Source organism: Capra hircus, chromosome 3, assembly GCF_001704415.2.
Source record: "Capra hircus breed San Clemente chromosome 3, ASM170441v1, whole genome shotgun sequence".
NCBI classification, from domain to species: Eukaryota; Metazoa; Chordata; class Mammalia; order Artiodactyla; family Bovidae; genus Capra; species Capra hircus.
The window spans coordinates 110,555,288-110,575,670 of record NC_030810.1 but is presented as its reverse complement, the minus strand read 5'-3'; the positions used below and the strand labels follow the sequence as shown (position 1 = coordinate 110,575,670).

General features: G+C 38.6%; 1 protein-coding gene across 2 annotated transcripts in view; it reads left to right on the top strand.

The window, feature by feature from the left end:
- COPA (coatomer protein complex subunit alpha) overlaps positions 1-20,383 on the top strand; it is a 50,776-nt gene that overhangs the window by 4,436 nt on the left and 25,957 nt on the right. For both annotated transcript variants that reach the window (XM_005677223.2, XM_005677222.2), the window contains exons 2-10: positions 1,378-1,491; positions 1,675-1,748; positions 4,839-4,919; positions 7,855-7,931; positions 8,648-8,757; positions 12,981-13,090; positions 14,658-14,757; positions 15,330-15,465; positions 16,743-16,825. In XM_005677223.2, coding sequence (XP_005677280.1) covers positions 1,378-1,491; positions 1,675-1,748; positions 4,839-4,919; positions 7,855-7,931; positions 8,648-8,757; positions 12,981-13,090; positions 14,658-14,757; positions 15,330-15,465; positions 16,743-16,825 — 885 coding nt within the window. The remainder of the gene's footprint in view (positions 1-1,377; positions 1,492-1,674; positions 1,749-4,838; positions 4,920-7,854; positions 7,932-8,647; positions 8,758-12,980; positions 13,091-14,657; positions 14,758-15,329; positions 15,466-16,742; positions 16,826-20,383) is intronic.

Sequence of the window (20,383 nt, the reverse complement as noted above, 5' to 3'; positions counted from 1 at the left end):
GGACTCCCATTTCCAGTGATAATGGAGTAACAGAGACCAAGTTTATCTTCCCACCTTAAATATCTGCACAACTGAACAAAACATGTGAAACAAAGGTTTTCAGGCTTTGGAAAACAGCCAGTGCAGGAGAGTGATTCTTTCTTGTTCAGTCACTCAGTCATGTCCCAACTCTTTTGCGATCCAAATGGACTGTAGCTCACCAGACTCCTTTGTCTGTGGAATTTTCCAGGTAAGAATACTGGAATGGGTTGCCATTTCTTACTCCATGGGAATGACTCTTGAGAAAAGGGAAATAAACAAGATGAGTCCGGCTTCCCTCGTGGCTCAGTAGTAAAGAATGCCTGCCAATGCAGAAGACACAGGTTCAATCCCTAGTCTGGGAGGATCCCACATGCCACAAAACAGCTAAGCCTGTGAGGCTTAACAGCTGTTGAGCCTGTGCTCTAGGACTTGGGAGCCTCAACTACTGAGCCCATGTGCCTCGGTACTGAAGCTCGCGTGCCCAAGAGCCTGTGCTCCACAAGAGAAGTCACTGCAATGAGAAGACCACACACTGCAATGAAGAGTAGCCCTTGCTCACCACAACTTGAGAAGAACCTGCACAGCAGAAAAAGACCCAGCACAGCCATAAATAAATAAGTAAAATTACTTTAAAAAAATCAAGATGAGTCCTATGATTGTGTTAGCTTGTTACCTGGAGAGAGTTTCCAGGCTGAAGTACAGGGATGGGGAGAAGAGCCCTGTGGTCTTACTGAGAAGACAAGAGTTTAGAGTTCGGGGAAGCTGAGATAGCTAGAATTTGCTGGACAAAATACTAGAGAAGGAAGAACTGCACAGAGGAACTTGAAGTTCTGCAAGGGATCCTGTCAGGCCTTTGTCCGAGTACTAACGCACGTGAAGAAATAAACCAGGGCCTGGGAAAGAACCACTGGAGAGGAGAAGACAGAACTATCCGTGGAGCTCACATAGAGCTGGGAGTAATTTGTGTTCCCACTGGCCAGTATAGACCTCTTAATACTATAGGGCATCATATAGAGATCTCAAATGGGTATTGCTTTAACAGTGATGCCAGATTAGGTCTAGGCGAAAGGCTGCTGTGGACTCATCCAAAACTTAAAAAGCAAACCTCAAAAGGATCGACTAATTCCAAGTAACTGCATTCTAAACCAGAGCCCAGCAGTGTTTAAGGAAACATAACAAAAAATCCAACACATGATACCATATAAGTCACAATGTGTGGCATCCAGTGAATGAATATATAAACCCAGTTTTTACCTAGCTGTCCCATTTTCTTATCACAGTTGGCAGGAGGTGACATTGTGGGGCTTGCTTTGCTCATTGGATCATTGTCTTTTTTTTTTTTTTTCCTAAATCCAGGACTCAGCTTTCACCCCAAAAGACCCTGGATCCTGACCAGTTTACACAATGGGGTCATCCAGTTATGGGACTATCGGATGTGTACACTCATTGACAAGTTTGATGAACATGATGGTAAGATAACAGTTTCTAGGAAGAGGCTAAAAGAAATATAAGTATTGTTTTCTTAAAGTTTAACCTTTCTTTAGGATTAAAGAACATGGGAGGGATAGAACTGGAAAATTCTGAATAAGAATCACCTTGGAGACTTGGAGCATAACTGTCTTTTTAACACGTATTGCCTGCTTTCTTCCCTAGGTCCAGTACGAGGCATTGACTTCCATAAGCAGCAGCCACTGTTTGTCTCTGGAGGGGATGATTATAAGATTAAGGTATAGTGGGTCTGTCATGACTGGGAGTAAAGGACAGGCGATGTGAAGTTTGGGAATCACAGAAGGGACTGAAAAGCCAGATGTCTCATTCATATAGAGCTCACGCTTTTTATCCAGAGCACTTATCCAGTGAACATTTATTGAATGTTTACTATGTTGTAGGTGCTGGTTTTTATTTTTAGAATTCAAAAGTAAATAAGAAATGGTCTCTGTTCTCAAGGAGCTTTTATTCTAATGGAGGAGTTAAATATTCACCCTAATAATAGAGTGTACAGATTAGTGAATATACCATAGATAAACAGTGAAATGGGTAAGGACAGTCTAGGTACAAGAACAAAAAGCATGACATAGCTGGATACATTTGAGAAACTATAATTAGTTTTGGATAAAATCTGGAAGAAAGGTGAGAGGAGCAGAAGATGAGCAGGGCCGGATTATGGAGCATCTCTCTGTAGTACTCAGAAGTTTGTATGTTATCAAACAAATAACAAGGAGCCATTAAAGTTTAAATAGAGGAGTGATACTAGATTCACGTTTACGTATTTATTTATTTGGCTGTGCTGGGTCTTCGTTGCTGTGCAAGCTTTTCTCTGGTTGCTTGAGTCGGGGCTACTCTCTACTGTGTACGTGCAGGCTCCTCATTGTGGTTTCTTCTCTTGCTGTGGGGCACAGGCTCTAGAGTGCACGGGCTCAGGAGCTGAGCATGTGCACAGGCGTAGTTCCTCCATGGCATGTGGGATCTTCCCGGACCAGGAATCAGATCTGTGTCTCCTGTATTGGCAGGCCGTTTCTCACCACTGAGTCACCAGGGAAGCCCCCAGGTTCACACTTCTTTTAAAAAAAATAGGTTACTTAAATGGCAATATAGAGAGAAGATTGGATGACTTGGGCAAGACTGGAGGCAGATACTAGTTAGGAGACCATTGCAAAAGTCCACGTGGGAAAGGGGCAGAGCATGAGCTTTGGCAGTAACATTAAAAATGCAGAGGAGATGATGCATCCAACCACACCAGAGAAACTTACTTCATGGAAAAAATAATCTTTTTCTAAAGCTGCCTTAGGAAACTATAAATTATACAGTAGAACTTACATGACAGGCATGAGGAGTGACAGCTGCCTGTAGAGAAAATGTGCGTTAGAATGATAGGGAGGACAGCTCCCTTCCTAGATTTTAGGCACTGATCCTGGGGGCAGGCAGTAGAAGCTTGGACCACCTGATGGGCCTCAGAAGCTCCTCAGGCTGTCCCTCCCTGGTCATATTTCTAGTAAAGTGATGACCATAGAGTATTAAGAATGGTTAACTTGGGTTCTTCATGATCTGTTTAAGACAAACACTGAGTGACATTTAAGAAAACTTTTTTTTCCCAAAGTCATTAGTATTTTTGAAAATGAATTATCTTTCATTTACTTGCAGTGTTCAGATCAGTAGAGCAAATCAGTAGAGACAGTTGATTAATGGTTGTCTGGAGGTTGAGGGGATTGGGAGAAAATGAGGAATGACTCCTAATGGGTATAGTTTTCATTTGGTGGTAATGAAATGTTCTAAAATTGATTGTGCCAATGGTTAAATAACTATGTATTAAGAACTACTGAATTCTAGAATGGGTGAATTATATGGGATTTGAATTATATCTGAAAGATGTTATTAAATAAAGGAATTATCTAATTAATGGCTATGTAGTGCTGTCATGCTGGGATTTATATTTCTCTGATGAAAGTAGGATCATCTTGAAAAGTCATGTTTGTGGACTATCATATTTTTTGCTATACCAGGTAAAGGTAGCATTAGTATAATCCTGATTTACAAACAGTAAGACAGGAATCACAAATGGCCCGGGTCTAAAAACCCTACAGGTCTTTCAGAATTCATAGTTCTGGAACTTGATAGAGGCCTATAAAGGAATCAAGATGATTTGAAGCAAGAAATAATGAAAGCTCAAAAAACTGAACTCTATATAAGGGAGAAAAAGCTAGTTACACGATAGTATTTATGGTATGATCTAATTTTTGGGTGAAAGTCAAACTCCACTGTATACATGTGTATTTATTTATAGATGACTCATGAAGGTGAGGATATTCTAATATTTTCACTTTTCTTGTTATTTATCTTTTCTCATTTCTGCCGCACATCCCTTTTGTGCACCTACTAAGTGTTAACTGCTACATTAGATGCTGGAGGAGTAGTGTTGAGCATGATGGACAAGGACCCTGCCTTTAGGGAGCTTACATTCTTGTTTGGAAATGCTGGATTTGGGGTTATTCAGATTTGTTACAGGAAATGGCTTACTTGTGATTTATGAAAGAAAACAATTTTTAAGTAAAAATAGGAAAAAATAGTAATAGCCTGGCCTGGATAGATTAAAGAAGCATTAAATTTTATAGAAGGGAAAAAAGCATCTGACTTCTTTTTATACTTTCGGGAGTTTTTTTGGATGGGAAGTGTGAGCTATCTTACCTTTATGGTCTTGGTTTCAGCATCTTTCTCAATTGTGTCCATTGATGCCTGATGCTTGGTAGCTGTGTTAACTTCTTATCTAAATATGATATTTTTCTGCTTAGCTCAGCCTATCTGAGCAATGTTGTATTTTCCATAGTGTTGAGTTAAAGTATATTTGCATGATAGATGAGTACAGACCATGAATGTATGGGCATCATTTGCCACCAAGCCTAACAAAAGATGATGCTATATGTTATATTATTGTTTCCTTTGAAGTCATATCCGTCCTACTATTTTTACCCACAATTAAGGTGATAGGTAAGCACCAAGTAAGGGGTCTGTTTTCAAGCTAAGAACACAATTATTCAGTAGAAGAGTTTCAAGCTGAGCCTTAGATAAACATTTTATCTTATTAAATAGATATGATTTCTTCCCAGAAAAAAAGAAAAACCTTTCCCACATGTGTGTAACCGACTTACATTTTCATTCGTAGTCTTTTCCCCTCCAACCTTAAACAAGATTCCCTGTCAAGATTTCTACCTATTTAAAGATGCCAAAAAATAAATCCCAGCTTGTTTATTGAGAAACCTGGGCCTTATAGAGGCTCACAACTTAATGTCCTTATTCCTTTAGTTGAATTTTTCTCTTTGCAGGTGTGGAATTACAAGCTTCGGCGCTGTCTCTTCACATTGCTTGGGCACTTAGACTACATCCGCACTACGTTTTTTCATCATGTAAGTAACTGTTGTGGCTCTGGTTTGGAGCACTCTTCAGTTTCCCTGTAGGAATCTTCTCCATGCTCCTGAAGAATGCTTTTGATAACAGAATCACGTTATTGATTCTTCTAGGATCTGTGGAGTGTTGGCCTCTCTGCTTTGTTTCCTTGTGTAAGAGGAAGCACTCAGGGTTATATTTGAATTTAACTGGATTCAGTGGCCTTTATGAGGAAGGCATTGATTCTCTGTTGGGAGAAGTAGAGATTTGATTTTAAATTTGCTGAACTGGCAAACAGAAGTTTGCAGGCTAATCACATGTGGGGTGTTACTAAGTAGGTGTTCTTGGAGGAATGTCAATATAAGATGCCATTTTGATGCTAACTAATGTTTTGACTGGCATTCCAGTTGAACTATTTCAAATCCTGAAAGATGATGCTGTGAAAGTGCTGCACTCAATATGCCAGCAAACTTAGAAAACTCAGCAGTGGCCACAGGACTGGAAAAGGTCAGTTTTCATTCCAATCCCAAAGAAAGGCAATGCCAAAGAATGCTCAAACTACCACACAATGGCACTCATCTCACACGCTAGTAAAGTAATGCTCAAAATTCTCCAAGCCAGACTTCAGCAATACGTGAACCGTGAACTTCCAGATGTTCAAGTTGGTTTTAGGAAAGGTAGAGGAACCAGAGATCAAATTGCCAACATCTGCTGGATCATCGAAAAAGCAAGAGAATACTAGGAAAACATCTATTTCTGCTTTATTGACTACGCCAAAGCCTTTGACTGTGTGGATCACAACAAACTGTGGAAAATTCTGAAAGAGATGGGAATACCAGACCACCTGACCTGCCTCTTGAGAAACCTATATGCAGGTCAGGAAGCAGCAGTTACAACTGGACATGGAACAACAGACTGGTTCCAGATAGGAAAAGGAGTACGTCAAGGCTGTATATTGTCACCCTGCTTATTTAACTTCTATGCAGAGTACATCATGAAAAACGCAGGGCTGGAAGAAGCACAAACTGGAATCAAGATTGCCGGAAGAAATATCAATAACCTCAGATATGCAGATGACACTACCCTTATGGCAGAAAGTGAAGAGGAACTCAAAAGCCTCTTGATGAAAGTGAAAGAGGAGAGTGAAAAAGTTGGCTTAAAGCTCAACATTCAGAAAACGAAGATCATGGCATCTGGTGCCATCACTTCATGGGAAATAGATGGGCTAACAGTGGAAACAGTGTCAGACTTTATTTTGGGGGGCTCCAAAATCACTGCAGATGGTGACTGCAGCCATGAAATTGAAAGATACTCCTTGGAAGGAAAGTTATGACCAACCTAGATAGCATATTCAAAAGCAGAGACATTACTTTGTCAACAAAGGTCCATCTGGTCAAGGCTATGGTTTTTCCAGTAGTAATGTATAGGTGTGAGAGTTGGACTGTGAAGAAAGCTCAGTGCAGAAGAACTGATGCTTTTGAACTGTGGTGTTGGAGAAGACTCTTGAGAGTCCCTTGGACTGCAAGGAGATCCAACCAGTCCATTCTGAAGGAGATCAGCCCTGGGTGTTCTTTGGAAGGAATGATGCTAAAGCTGAAACTCCAATACTTTGGCCACCTTATGCAAAGAGTTGACTCATTGGAAAAGACTCTGATCCTGGGAGGGATTGGGGGCAGGAGGAAAACGGGACGACAGAGGATGAGATGGCTGGATGGCATCACGGACTCAATGGACGTGAGTCTGAGTGAACTTCGGGAGTTAGTGATGGACAAAGGAGGCCTGGCGTGCTGCGATTCATGGGGTTGCAAAGAGTCGGACACGACTGAGCGACTGAACTGAACTGACTGAATGTTTTGAAGCATTGACAATCATGTGCTTTTATCCTAGGATTTTAGGGTCTGGTAGAGGCTGTTCCCTTAGCCAAGCTTACTACCTTTTTTGATTTGTTAGGTTTCATAGTAGACAGATACTGAGTTAAAGATTAAGACTCCCAGCCTCTTAATCTCATCCCATCCTGACTGGATTTCTCTATAATTATTAATATATGCTATTAGAATTAACTTGTACTATTCCTGACTCTTAGTAAACTTAAGTTCTTGAATTAAGTAAGAAAGTGTATAGCAAAATAAACAATAAACTCCAGGCTAATTACACTGTATCTCCTTTTTTTAAATTAAAAAGAATTAGGGTAGAATAGGAGAAGATGAATGTGAAAATTATAGCTGAAATAGTTGAGAAAGATAACCATTCAATAGGCAACCTATTCAGAAGGAACTGTTTGTCATTGCCACGAAGGGCTCGTTGAAGACTCTTGCCCAGAACAAGTTACCTTTCAGCTGGCAACTTACAAAAAGCTTATTTTCTTTTATTTTTTTCAGTTTAGTAAGTGTGTGTGTACCTTGTGCTTGTTAAGTTCTTTGTTAAACACTGGAGAGACAACTGTGACTAAGAAATACTTCCTTCTCTTAAAAAGTTTAAAGACTGTAAAAGGGATGAATTGTTTTTACATGTTACTTTCTGCTTTCTTTTCTGAGACTCTGGAATTTTTTGAGACTGGATGGTCTGGCAGGGACAAGTCAGACTGTAAAACAATATTCCAATCTTAGAGTTAAATAGAGATCGTTTCACAGGATCTTGATTTATAAGATTAACTTTATAAATATAAATCACATATACATAAGCATATATGTAAAAGTAAATGTAAATATTATACTGTTTGTCTCTGAGAATCTCTTATGGTCTTGCTTCCACTCTTAAGCCTTATAGTTGAAAGTACTGAAGTTGGGAAGAGCTGGTAGCATGGTGAGGAGAAATAGACCACTAGCTTGGCAACTCAGCATCGTTTAAAGACTAACTGAGATGTCAGATAATGAGATATTTCCTCCACAGAGAGAACTGGAACCTGGAAGGACACGTCTGTTAATGTTCAACCCCTTTGTCTGGAATATTTTTCAGGAATATCCTTGGATTCTGAGTGCCTCAGATGATCAGACCATCCGAGTGTGGAATTGGCAGTCTAGAACCTGTGTCTGGTAAAGCCGAGGATAGAGAGCTCAAAAAAACCTTCATTTCTAGTTTTTTCATAGTCAACTTCTCTTTAGAACAATCATCTCCTGTCCCTAATGGGCCATGTCTGCTGATTAATTACTGATTGTATTTGTAAGACACTCTTGTATATAAAAAGATAAATACAGAAGCAACCTCATTAGTAGTATGTGAACCTGGATTTTCTGATCATTTCTTTCCAGGGGAAAGAAGTCATATAGCTAGGCTTTTGGGACAGAATTTTTAGCTGGTTTTCAGTTCTGTTTCCAAGAAACCTGAGTCAGGGTCTAAACCTCTGTCTTGCCTCGTGTTTGGTTATAGAGATTTTTAAAGTATGTAAGGACCATTTAAAGTGACATCCTTTAAAAGGGATACCCCCTTAAAATCTAACAGTTTTAGTAGGAATAAGATTTCATTTATTTTGATATTTTAATGCATCTTTAATGAGAGGAATGCTGTGCAGTCTCAGTTGTTTTGAAACTAGTAATAAACACTGAAACATTACAAGCAAGAGGAGAGCCAAGCTTGAAACAGCTGACTCTGCTTATTATTATTAATTCAGAATTGTTAGGATGACTTGCCTTGGCCTCCAGAAGAGTGTACTTGGAGGTGCACCTGTTAAGTGTGGAATATGGCGTTTGACAGGTAGGAGCCTGTTGGTTCCTGCCTCTGATTTGGTATTGTCTTTCTTTCCCTCTTGCAGTGTGTTAACAGGGCACAATCATTACGTCATGTGCGCCCAGTTCCATCCTTCAGAAGACCTGGTCGTGTCAGCCAGCCTGGACCAGACTGTGCGCGTTTGGGATATTTCTGGTGAGCTGCCCAAGTTCAGGGGACAGCCTAGTTGTGTCTGGCGCAAAACTGCAATTGCTTACAATAGTCAGGGTAGTTGAGTTGGAACAGAAAAATTTAGAGTATTCTGTTTTCATGTAATAGTGTCTTTGTTTCTGAGGATATTAAATGTGCTTTGACGGTTCATGTTAGAAGTATTCTAAGGAAAGTGGTTGCTCTGGAAAATTTAATTTTAAGAAAATGCCACATTTTAGTTAGATCAGTCTTTGTACTGTTGGGAGTATTTAAGAATCAAGCTTTCCACTAAAATAAGAAAAATCTTTGACAGAAATGAATTTTGGGTATAGATTAGTACAGGGAAACAGGGCTTTTAGATCCTGTGGCTTCATTTAGAAATAGGAACATCCTTCTATTATATACCATCTACTGTAAAGAGAATGAGGGTTGGAGGAAGGATTTTCATGTCCAGAAAACCTTTTAACAGGCAGACTTCTAGGATGAAAAATTAAATAACTTGTAGATTTTGAGTAGTTGGGATAATTCCTCCTTTCACAGTTTACATACAGTATCTTAATTTGGGGATAAGAATTTAAATTTTTAGGACTGTATAGAGGAGAACTGAGAAATGCAGAGAAAGGGCTGTACGTATGAGATTGACATACTGGAAAAACGGAAGTGCTTTGTTGAGAAATTCAGTAGGGAAATGAAACTAAATGTTATAGTTCTCTGCCTGGTTAAATTTATTTAGCAGTTGCTAAATTGTTTCTAGTTGTTTGTTGCCTTAGAAATTCTTAGAGATTGGACTCTTTGAAAAATCCATGGTTAGTCCACAGAGCACTATTTTCATTCTGTGAAAAGAAGGACTCCTCGTAGGTCTTTACCTGGTTCTTTGTGGTAACAAAGAAAGTTGATAACTTTTCCCAACTCCTGTGTCGTGGTGGGCTGGAGCAGTATGATATTAATACTTGCTGTTCTAACAAACCATTAATAAACAGCAAGTTGAAAATTTGGATTCCTGGGTATAACATTTGGAATGTTGTAATAGCAGTTATTTAAGATTCTGTAGTATGGAAACAAGCCAAGGGGAAGATGAGGATAGTTGGAAAGTAAAAGCTCTGCCTCATGCTCTGCAGTTTTCAGAAGTTCAGAATTAAGAAGAAGTGGTATAAACAAGATTGTATTGGAGACAGGGCAGTCGCACTCTGTTCTGCTAAGGGCTTCTGCCATTGCAGTTTTTCGTCAGACTAGCTAGGTTTTTTGAAGTACACCCAGATGTGACCAGCCATGCCAGCAGGAAGAGGTGGGCACAGGCACTGTGGATCCTGTGCCCTCTCCTCACTGCTATTTCCAGGGAGCTTATTATTCACTCCTCCAGTAACCAATCTTTGACTTCCAGTAGTTTTTAACTGTGCATACTTTCAAAGCACCCTCTCTGTCTCAGCATTTAGGAGCCAAATGGGGCTGGATCCCAGTTTATGCTGTTTCAGCTGACCAGGGGCAGTTACTTAGACTAGCCTTTCTCAACTGGGGATCTGTGAGAGAGTTAGCTGCTACTAAGACACTTTTTAGTGACTGTTTTCTCAGTTCTAAGAATGGTGTACAAGTACTGCCATTCTAGATCACAGAGAAGTGAATTTGTTATATGCATAAACCGATCCTTAGACCACTGGGGCTTAAATCTTTCCTAGAGCATGGGGATGAGAAGGGCCTTACACTGCTCCACTCTTTATGAGTAATGTTTATGCCACCTGAAGCTGGCAGAGCAGTTTCCTTGTGACCTAGCTAAAGCAATTTGGGGTCCTTAGGTAAATGGATTCTCTTTGGTCATCATGAAATGCCCAGGGTAAGAAATCATTTTCTTCACTTTCATAGGAAAACATATTTGCATCAGAATCAAAGGCCCTAAATCAGAGAAGAGAGGGAGAAAGTATGACCCTAGTTGGGGTTTATGCTTGCTCTTGAATGTGTAAAGTGCATGGATTACTATATAATAACATTACATTTGCTATACTTAGTATTTGTGGTACTGAAAATTTTGTACTAATGTTACTAATGTTAATGCTCTCTCTACCGTTTCTAAGTGTTTTTCTGTACTCACAACTCTCTTGATTTCCAGTAACCCCTTAACCAGAGTGGAAGAAGATGCTTTGGTATTTAACCAAGTGGAAGGAGCCTTTGGGATAGACTTATACATTCTTCCTCCTCTAGAAGTCAGCATACTCTTTTTAGCAGGGTTCTTTTGCCTTGGTTCAAATAAATCTGAACCAGGAAGAGAAATTACCAGTCAGCTTTGTTAGGAACTAGAGCTAATATTGACAGTATTTCCAAGAGGAAAAAATTAGTTCTGAGTCAGAAGACAAAAACCCTCAAATCTAGAGGACTCTTTAAAATTCTAATCTTTCCGAGTACCTCTCTTTGAAGAGGGACACTCTCTGCACTAAGTAAATAATAAGAAAACAGAGATCTTTAAGGAAAACCTGTGTTCTAGATACCTCTCCCATGAGGATTAAGCCAGGGGGCTTAGCGTAACCTGATCTTTTATATTAGCCTGGGCAAAAAATATTTGTTTAAAAGGGAATATATTTACGACCTAGATTTTTAAAATGTTATTTTTTTAGCTTGAGCTTCCAAGTAAATTGACAGTGAAATTATTTTAATGTGCTTATACTTTTGCATGTCAAGCCCATGTAATTCAGGCTGAATCTTTGAAGTGACTACTAAAAAAGTATTAATTTGCTGCCAAATCCTGTGCTCATCCTCTCTTTTTACTACTTCCCCTGGTTCCCATTGGGAAGTGTGCATCGAACTGGTCCATTCTGAGAGTGTCCTCCCCTCCCTCTGGATTTGAGTAGCTGCTGTAGAAATTTTCCATCTGTTGTTCAGTCCTAGTGAGTAGCTTGTTGAAGGCTCAAATATTTCTTCTCAGAGTATCTTTTCACTGCCTGTCACTATTCATCTATCTGTTTTTGCTCTCTCCCTTTTCCTGGATTGTTACAAGCAATCACAACAAAGGCTTCCATTCTGTCGTACAGCTTTCCTTTTAATGTGTTTTTTGAAGCTTATTGGAGGTGAAGTTCCTCACAGCTGTCTGTCTTTGTATCTTCCTTTGAATCTGTTTCATGCATCAGACTCATTAGAAAAAGTTGACAGATCCTGTTAAAGGGATAAAGTAAAATAAGTGAAAAGAGGCATCCCTGTGATAATGTATTTATGAAGCCTTGGAAGAAAGCTTATTTTATTTATTTAAGCATTGGCTTTATTTCTGTGTACCAGTTGGCTAAATGCTTATCATGGACAGGGTACAAGATAAGTAAAACTGTTGTGCCCTTTTAAGCACTTGCTTCTCTAATGCTGATGTTTATATGCCATTATAATAGAAAAGTTACTTTGTAATTTTAAAACAGTGAAGATAAATACAGTCATTGAACTTAATTTTTTGTACTTTCTTACAGGTGCCAACATTTAGACTTAAAACTACTTAAGTTTTGTTTTCAATGATAGCTTTTTTCCCCCTTCTGTTACAGATATTTGGCTTTTTAGTTTTGTAAATGCCAAGTAGTTTCATTTTCTTCTCCCCACCTTCCAAATACTCCAGAAGATAGGATTTTCGTCCCAATTGCATTTTCTCATCTATAAACTGGTATTATTATACCTACTTGCCTACCTCAGAGGGTTGTTAATCAGATCAACTTTGAAAACTGCAAGATGCTTTTCACCTGTAAGGTAGTAGTGTTATTGTAATTTGGGTTCTGACTATAGCACAGATAATTCAGATATTAAAGACAGATTGTTGCTGAGCCATAAGTGTCAGTCCTATACACATAAGACTCACCTTCTCCTGGAGTCTTTTTTCTGTTGTTTTCGAATTACAGGCTGATTTCTCCATGTGGCTTCTGAAAATTTTAATGACAAAATACATATGTTCAGATCTGTAACCAGTCTCTTGAGCAAGTGTTTAAAGGAATAATGAGAGTTTTAATCATTTTGTCCACTGCCCAAGAGTCAAGAAGGAAATAAGAGTACACTTTTTGCAGTTTATAGTTTTACAGTATCATCCACCAAATAAACTGTTTTATATTTGAGATACATAAGAGCTCTTGCATCTTCCTTTAGTCTCTTTAAATTTCTTTTTCCCTTTTCCCTTAATTTTAGTATATCAGTGTACCTTTGGGTGCTTCGATTACTGTGCTCTTTTTGGTAACATTATGTTTACATCTTTCATCCCACTCCTCACCCCTTCAAAGGTCTAAGGAAAAAAAACCTGTCCCCTGGTGCAGTGGAGTCAGATGTGAGAGGAATAACTGGGGTTGATCTGTTTGGAACTACGGATGCAGTGGTGAAGCATGTACTAGAGGTACTTATCTCTATAGCCAGTGGCTGGATATGGGCTCTTCTCCAGGGAAACAGTGACAGTATGCTGTTTATGTATTCATTCCTTCAGCAAAGACTTATGCAGGGCTTACTGAGTGCCAGGTGCCATTTGAGGCACTGAAAATAGAATGGTAGGTGAGCCAGTAGACGGCTGAAGTTTAAATGCTACCTGAGGGAGAATCATGTTACCTTTTAAACCCACTGGGGAGAGAGGGAGAAAGCTGGCATAGGCTCCATCATCATCCCAAAGCAGAGTCCATTGTCAAGCCTCTTGGGAAAGGGGAGGATAGTTAATCAAACTTATTGAGAACCAGCCATGTGTAAGTAACTTGTTTGCATGGTGGGAAAATAGAAAGGCATAAGAGAAAGAAACTAGATTTTTTAAAGTAATCTTTACAACTGTCTGCTGGTAGAGATACTGTTAACTTCCTTTTGTAGATGAAAAATTTGAGATTTAGAGAAAGTAAGTTATTTACCAAAATCTACATGTGTCTTGAAAAAGGAAATGGCAACCCATTCAAGTATTCTTGTCTGAAGAATTCCATGGACAGAGGAACCTGGCAGGCTACAGTCCATGGGGTTGCAGAGTCAGACACAACTGAGTGACTAACACACACATTCACTCACACACGCACACACACTCAAACACACACATGTCTAGTAAATTGAAGAACTGAATTTTGAATTTGTATCTGTCTGACTCCAAAACCCAGGTGTTTTTCACCACAGTATGGTACCTCAAAAATACTGCTAATTTGACACTACTTTATCTGTGATTCCAATACAGATTATAAACTTATAAATAGGTTTATAAGATATCTTATAAAAGATATCTTAAAATCAGCAGTTCTTAAACTTTTTGGTCTGAGAACCTTGTTATACTCTTAAAACTTATTGAGGACCCCAGAGAGTTTTTATGTGCATATTTGTCAGTTTTTACCATATTTGAAATTGAAACCAAGAACTTCTAAAAATGTGAGATATATAAGGATATAATCTATTAGCCATCAAAGCAGTGACATCATCACATGTCATGTAACCTCTGTAAAACTGTATATGCATGGGAAAATAAGAGTGAAAAGGGTAAATAGCATTTTAGTATTATTATGAAAATCATTTTTAACATTGCTGGGGTTTCCTAAAAAGTTCTTGGGGATAGAGTTTCTTGACCGCACTTTGAGAATTTCTTCATTAAGTTACAGAATTGGTCTTTATTTTTGAGATGCTAATAGCTGGTTGGAGAAATACAATACAATTGGCCAGTAACAAAGCAAGGCAGTATATCCCAAATGCAAATGAAGCTGAATTTGGAGGAGAAAGGCTTTGGGAATTCCCATGAGAGTTTGGGAATAATATTGGATAAATTGATGTAGTTAGTGACTCTCATGGTCAAATCTTACAGCAGCAGTCCCTTGAGTCTTTTTCACATGGAGTGAAAATCAGAGACATCTTTTATGACCATGAGCATGGTCCATTGGCCCATTGCTTTGAGTAATGGATATGAAGAATCACTTTTTTTGGTTTTGCAAACCACGTTTTGTTTGGTACAGGGTCATGATCGTGGAGTTAACTGGGCTGCATTTCACCCTACTATGCCACTCATTGTATCTGGGGCAGATGACCGTCAAGTGAAGATCTGGCGTATGAATGGTGAGTGAAGTAACAGTGTTATCATACCTAAAATATTGGCTACTGACCGGCAAGCTGAAAAAGTCAGGGGTTCTGGATTTAGTGACCCATTTTTCAACCTTAGGTTGTTATGCTTATCCTGGGACCATGACAGTTGCTCTATTCCCTTTTTTTCATTTGATGGTATCCTGATTTGGAGGAGTATGAATGTAATTTTAAATGAGAATTCCATTTTTTCAACAGCTATTTATTGAGTACCTACTTTGTACTAACCATTGTTCAAGGCTCTGAAGATACAATGATGACTGAACCAGATAAACTTCCTGCCATATGAAGCTTCTATAACGGCAGCTAGTGACGGCAGAATAAGATGAAGAATGACAGAAAAGAGGTGCTATAGTCGAGAGGCGGGTCAGAATGAAACAAAGAAGTACTTAGAGACATAAATGAAGAAAATTGACCTATTAGAAAGAAGTGGGATACTACTTAAGACTTTGTAGTATCTAGCATTTGGTTAAAGGATGTCATAATTCAAAATCCCAAACTTAGAGTAGTAGGGAATTGTGGTGACCTAGTTCTTTTTTGTCTTTCAGAATCAAAGGCATGGGAAGTTGATACCTGCCGAGGCCATTACAACAATGTATCTTGTGCTGTCTTTCACCCTCGTCAAGAGTTGATCCTCAGCAATTCTGAGGACAAGAGTATCCGAGTCTGGGACATGTCTAAGCGGTAAGGGGGTTATAGTGGTGTGTGACCAAACCCAGGAGAAAGCTCCTTTCTCTCTTTTACTCTGTTCTTTTTAAAAATCAGATTAAGAATTTTTGTTTCTTACCATCCTCTGCATATAGAAAAATCAAATTATATTTTATGAAAACTTGAAGGTGATAGGGTAACAGGCAGGAAGGCCAGGGGTCTCCAAACGGAGGAAATAGCCTCAAGTGTCAGACATTATTATTTCTCTTAAGCGGCAGGAGGAAACAAACTAGTGATATTTTTTTCCTTCTCTATACAAATTTAAAAGGAGGTTTCTCTTAAAATACTGTGTTGCCATAATGACACCTGGTTTCACCTGAAGTTAACTATTCTCAAACCTTGAGATAGCCAACTCATTTTTTATGGAAATGTTTGTCTTAAGCTATGCTAATGTTCCCCAAACTCTGTCTTCAAGTCAGTCCTGCCTAATAGCTCAGAACCTACTTGACAAACCAGTATGTTATACTCAGATATTCTTGCCCTAATCTATGTAAACGAAACTATTTGTGTGGTAACCTGTCCCTCTACAAGATTCAAGTTAATCATTTTATGGCCCAGGATGAACCATTTGGTGCCAAGATTATCCCAAAATGCATCTTATGAGTGAGGGACTTGGTACCATTCTGAGTTTTAAGACATTCCTTTCCTTTATTAACAGGCTGCTAGTGACTATATAACATCCACCTGAAGACTAACGGGGGTAACTCTTTCTGCCCCCTTCTGATGCCTATGCCAAAAGCTCTCTCTATCTCCTTTATACTTTAATAAAACTTTATTACACAAAAGCTCTGAGTGATCAAGCCTCGTCTCTGGCCCCAGATTGAATTCTTCTCCTCCGGGGGCCAAAAATCCCGGTGTCTTTGTGTGATTCAACAGCAACCTTTCAAAGGGACCCAGAGATTAGCCATCATTTACAAATTTTCCATCAAATAGAAATTTCTGCTTGTGTTCTTTTTCTGCTTTGTATTTAAGCAGTTTCTTCTGTAGCTACAGAAATAAGGGATATTAAATGAAAACAGTATGGTAGAAAATTATGATGAGCGGAGAAGTCTTAATATCAAAATAATAGTGTCAGTTTAAAGTCCTCTTTCTGTTCTTTGGTAGAATTTGTGACTGTCTTTATTTAAAATATGCCCCTTCACTGTACTTGATTTACTTTTTAATCATTGTGTTGGTCTACCACTCTTGTATGTGATAGGCTGAAGTTTTCTTGGAAATTAATATTTTTCTTTGTATACCTTTTGCTTTCCTAGGACTGGAGTTCAGACATTCCGCAGGGACCATGATCGTTTCTGGGTCTTAGCTGCCCACCCTAACCTTAACCTCTTTGCAGCAGGTAAGGGCCATTTCTTCTCTTTTTCCCTTTGGTTCAGTTTTTAAGACTTGAGAGTGATTCTCCATTAACTTTGTCTCCAATAAATATATAGTAAGATGACAAAGAAAAGTAAAAGTCTAAGAGCCATGTGGTTGAAGCTTTTCTTCTTTTCCCCCCTATATCTTCTTGGCACAGTGTTCTTTTGGTGTTCTTTTTCCTCCAAAATTCATTTAATAAGGAAGCCCATTCTCTCTCTCTTTTTTGGGTGGGTGGGGGGCACACCATGTGGCTTGTGGAATCTTAGTTTCCTGACCAGGGATTGAACCTGGGCCCTTGGCAGTGAAAGCACTGGGTCCTAACTACTGGACTGCCAGGGAATTCTCCTAAAGCCCATTCTCTTTGATTAGTACCTTAGTTCTTTTTTGATTAGGAGACTTAGAGACTAATACTGGACACTTGAGGTTCTCAGACTGAGGAGCTAGAAGCTGAGTGTTACACATTCATTTAGCAGCTGCATACTGAGTGTCAGCCCTAGTCTGGGTGCGGGTATTCCAGCAGTGTATAAAGCAATGTCCCTTACTTTATGGAACTTTTTGAGTTATAATAATTTAATGTATTGTATTTGGTTTGTTAATATTTTGTTAAGGATTTTTGCGTCTATGCTCATCAGGGATATTGGCCTTTTTTTGGCTTCGTATGGTCTTTGTCAGCTTTTAGTATCAAGGCAATGTTTTATTCATTAAATGAGTTAGGAAGTGTTCTTTCCACTTCAGTCTTTGGAATAATTTGAGAAGGATAGGTGTTAACTCTCAGTGTTGGTAGAATTTGCCAGTGAAACCATCTGGACCTGGACTTGTGTTTTTGGGGAGTTTATGGGTTACTGATTCAATTTTGTTAGTAGCATTTGGTCTATCCAGGTTTTCTGTTTCTACATGACCCTTTTTTTTCTAGGTTGTCTAATTTGTTGGCATATCATTGTGGTATTCTCTTATAATCCTTTGCATTTCTGTGGTATCAGTTGTAATTTTTCCTCTTTCATTTCTAATTTTATTTGGGCTTTCTTTTTCTGTGATGAGTCTGGCTAAGGGTTTGTAGATTTTATCTTTCAGAGAGCCAATTCTTAATTTTTTTCCCTTCTTTTGGGCTCTATTTCATTTATTTCTGCTCTAATCTTTATCGTTTCTTCTTCATACTCACTGACCTTTGCTCATTCTTCATTTTCTGGGTTTTTTAATATATTTAGATTGCTTGAGATTTTTCTTTTCTTGGGAACAGACCTGTTTCACTGTGAACTTCCTCTTAGAGCTGCTTTTGCTGTGTCGTATAGATTTTGTTTCCATTTTCATTATTTCCAGCTATTATTTCTTCTTTGTTATTTTTGTTGACCCATTTGTTGTTTGTAGCTTATAGTTTAGTCTCTGTTTGTGTTTTATCTAGATTTCTTCTTGTAGTTGATTTCTAGGTTCATACTTTTGTGGTTGAATAAGTCACTTGAAATTATTTCAGTCTTAAATGTATTGAGCCTTGTTTTGTGGCCTAGCTTGTGATCTGTCCTGGAGAATGTTCAGTGTGCACTGGAAAAAAATGTTCAGTTCAGTTCACTCAGTCGTGTCCAACTCTGCAACCCCATGGACTGCAGCATGCCAGGCTTCCCTGTCCATCACCAACTCCCAGAGGGAAAAGAATGTGTTCTGTTGCTTTTGGATGGAATGTTCTCTATTAATTCTGTCTGGAAGTGTGTCATATAAGATCAGGGTTTCCCTATTGATTTTCTGTCTGTATATGACCTGTTCATTGATGTTGGTAGAATATAGTGTCCTTTACTGTTACTGTGTTGTCACTTTCTCCCTTTATGTCAGTTTCTCCCTTTATTTCTATTAATGTTTGCTTTATATATTTAGGTTTTCCTGTGTTGTGTGCTTAAATGTTTGCAAATATTATATCCTCTTGTTGGATTGACCCCTTTATCATTATGTAATGCCCTTTGTCTTTTGATACGATCTTTGTTTTGAAATCTATTTTGTCTAATATGAGAAATGTCCCAATTTTCTTTTCTTTTACATTTCCATTCCTTCACTTTCAGTCTGTGTGTGTCTTTAAATCTGAAGTGAATCTCTTGTAGGCAGCATATAGATCTCATTTTTTTTTTATCCATTCAGCCACCCTAAGTCTTTTGGTTGACACATTTAGTCCATTTACATTTAAAATAATTATTGATAAGTATGTGCTTATTGGAGGAGGGCATAGCAGTCCACTCTAGTACTCTTGCCTGGAGAATGTCATGGACAGAGGAGGAGACTGGAGAGCTATAGGCCATAGGATCGCAAAGGGTCAGACACGACTGAAGTGACTTAGCACAGCACAGCGTGGCATGTGCTTATTGACATTATGTTCATTTTTTTCTGGTTTTTGTAGTTCTTCCCTGTTTCTGTCTTGTTCTCTTGGTTTCTTCCCTTGCAGTTTGATGGATTCCTTTAGTGTTAGTATGTGTGGATTTGTTTCTCTTTATTTTTTGTCTATCCATTGTTTGTTGTTACCATAAGGTTCGTATATATTGAACTATATATATATATATGTCTGTTTTAAGCTGATAGTCACTTAAGTTCAAAGAGATTCCAAAAGCGCTCCATTTTTAACACACACCTCACTTGTTTTTGATGTCATGTTTTTGTTTTGTGTATCCCTTAACTATTTTTTTTTTAATTTTTATTTATTTATTGTTTTGTTGGGACTTAGTTGCAGCACACAGGATCTTTCATTGCAGTGTGCAGGCTTCTTTCTACTTGTGATATTCAGGTTCAGTACTTGTGGCTTGGGAGCTTAGATCTCACACCCTGCATGTGGCATCTTAGCTCTCCGACCAGGGATTGAACCCACATCCCCTGCAGTGGAAGGCAGATTCTTAACCACTGGACCACACAGGGAAGTCCCTCCCTTAACTGTTTACTATAGTTGATTGTACTACACCTGACCCTTTAACAGTGTGGCAGTTAGGGGCACTGACCATCTGTGCAATCTAAAACGTGTGTATAAGTTTACAGTTGAATCTCTGGATGTGTGGTTCCATATTTGAAGATTCAACCAACCATGGATTATGTAGTATTATCATACATATTTAGTGCAAAAGAACTGCATATAAGTGAGCCAGTGCAGTTAAAACCCACATTGTTTAAGGGTCAGCTGTTCTCCCTGTCTTTAACCTTCATATTAGCTTTTTAAGTGGTTGATCCACTGCTTTTACTATGTGTTTGCTTTCACTATGTGTTTGCTTTCACTAGTGAGATTTTTCCTTTCGTTCATTTATTTTTTAAAATTTTATTATATTTTATTGTTACATTTTATTTTTTATTTTGTTTTTTCATTCATTTTTCTTATTTCTACTTGTGGCCTTTTCTACTTAAAGGAGGCCTTAACATTTCTTGTAAGGCTGCTTTAGTTGTGGTGAATTCTGTTAAGGTTTTGCTCGTCTGAGAAACTCTCCAATTCTGGATGATAGCTTTGCTGGATAAGTAGTACGTCTTTTCCTCTCAGCACTTTAAATGTATCGTGCCATTCCTTTCTGGCCTGTAAAATCAGCTG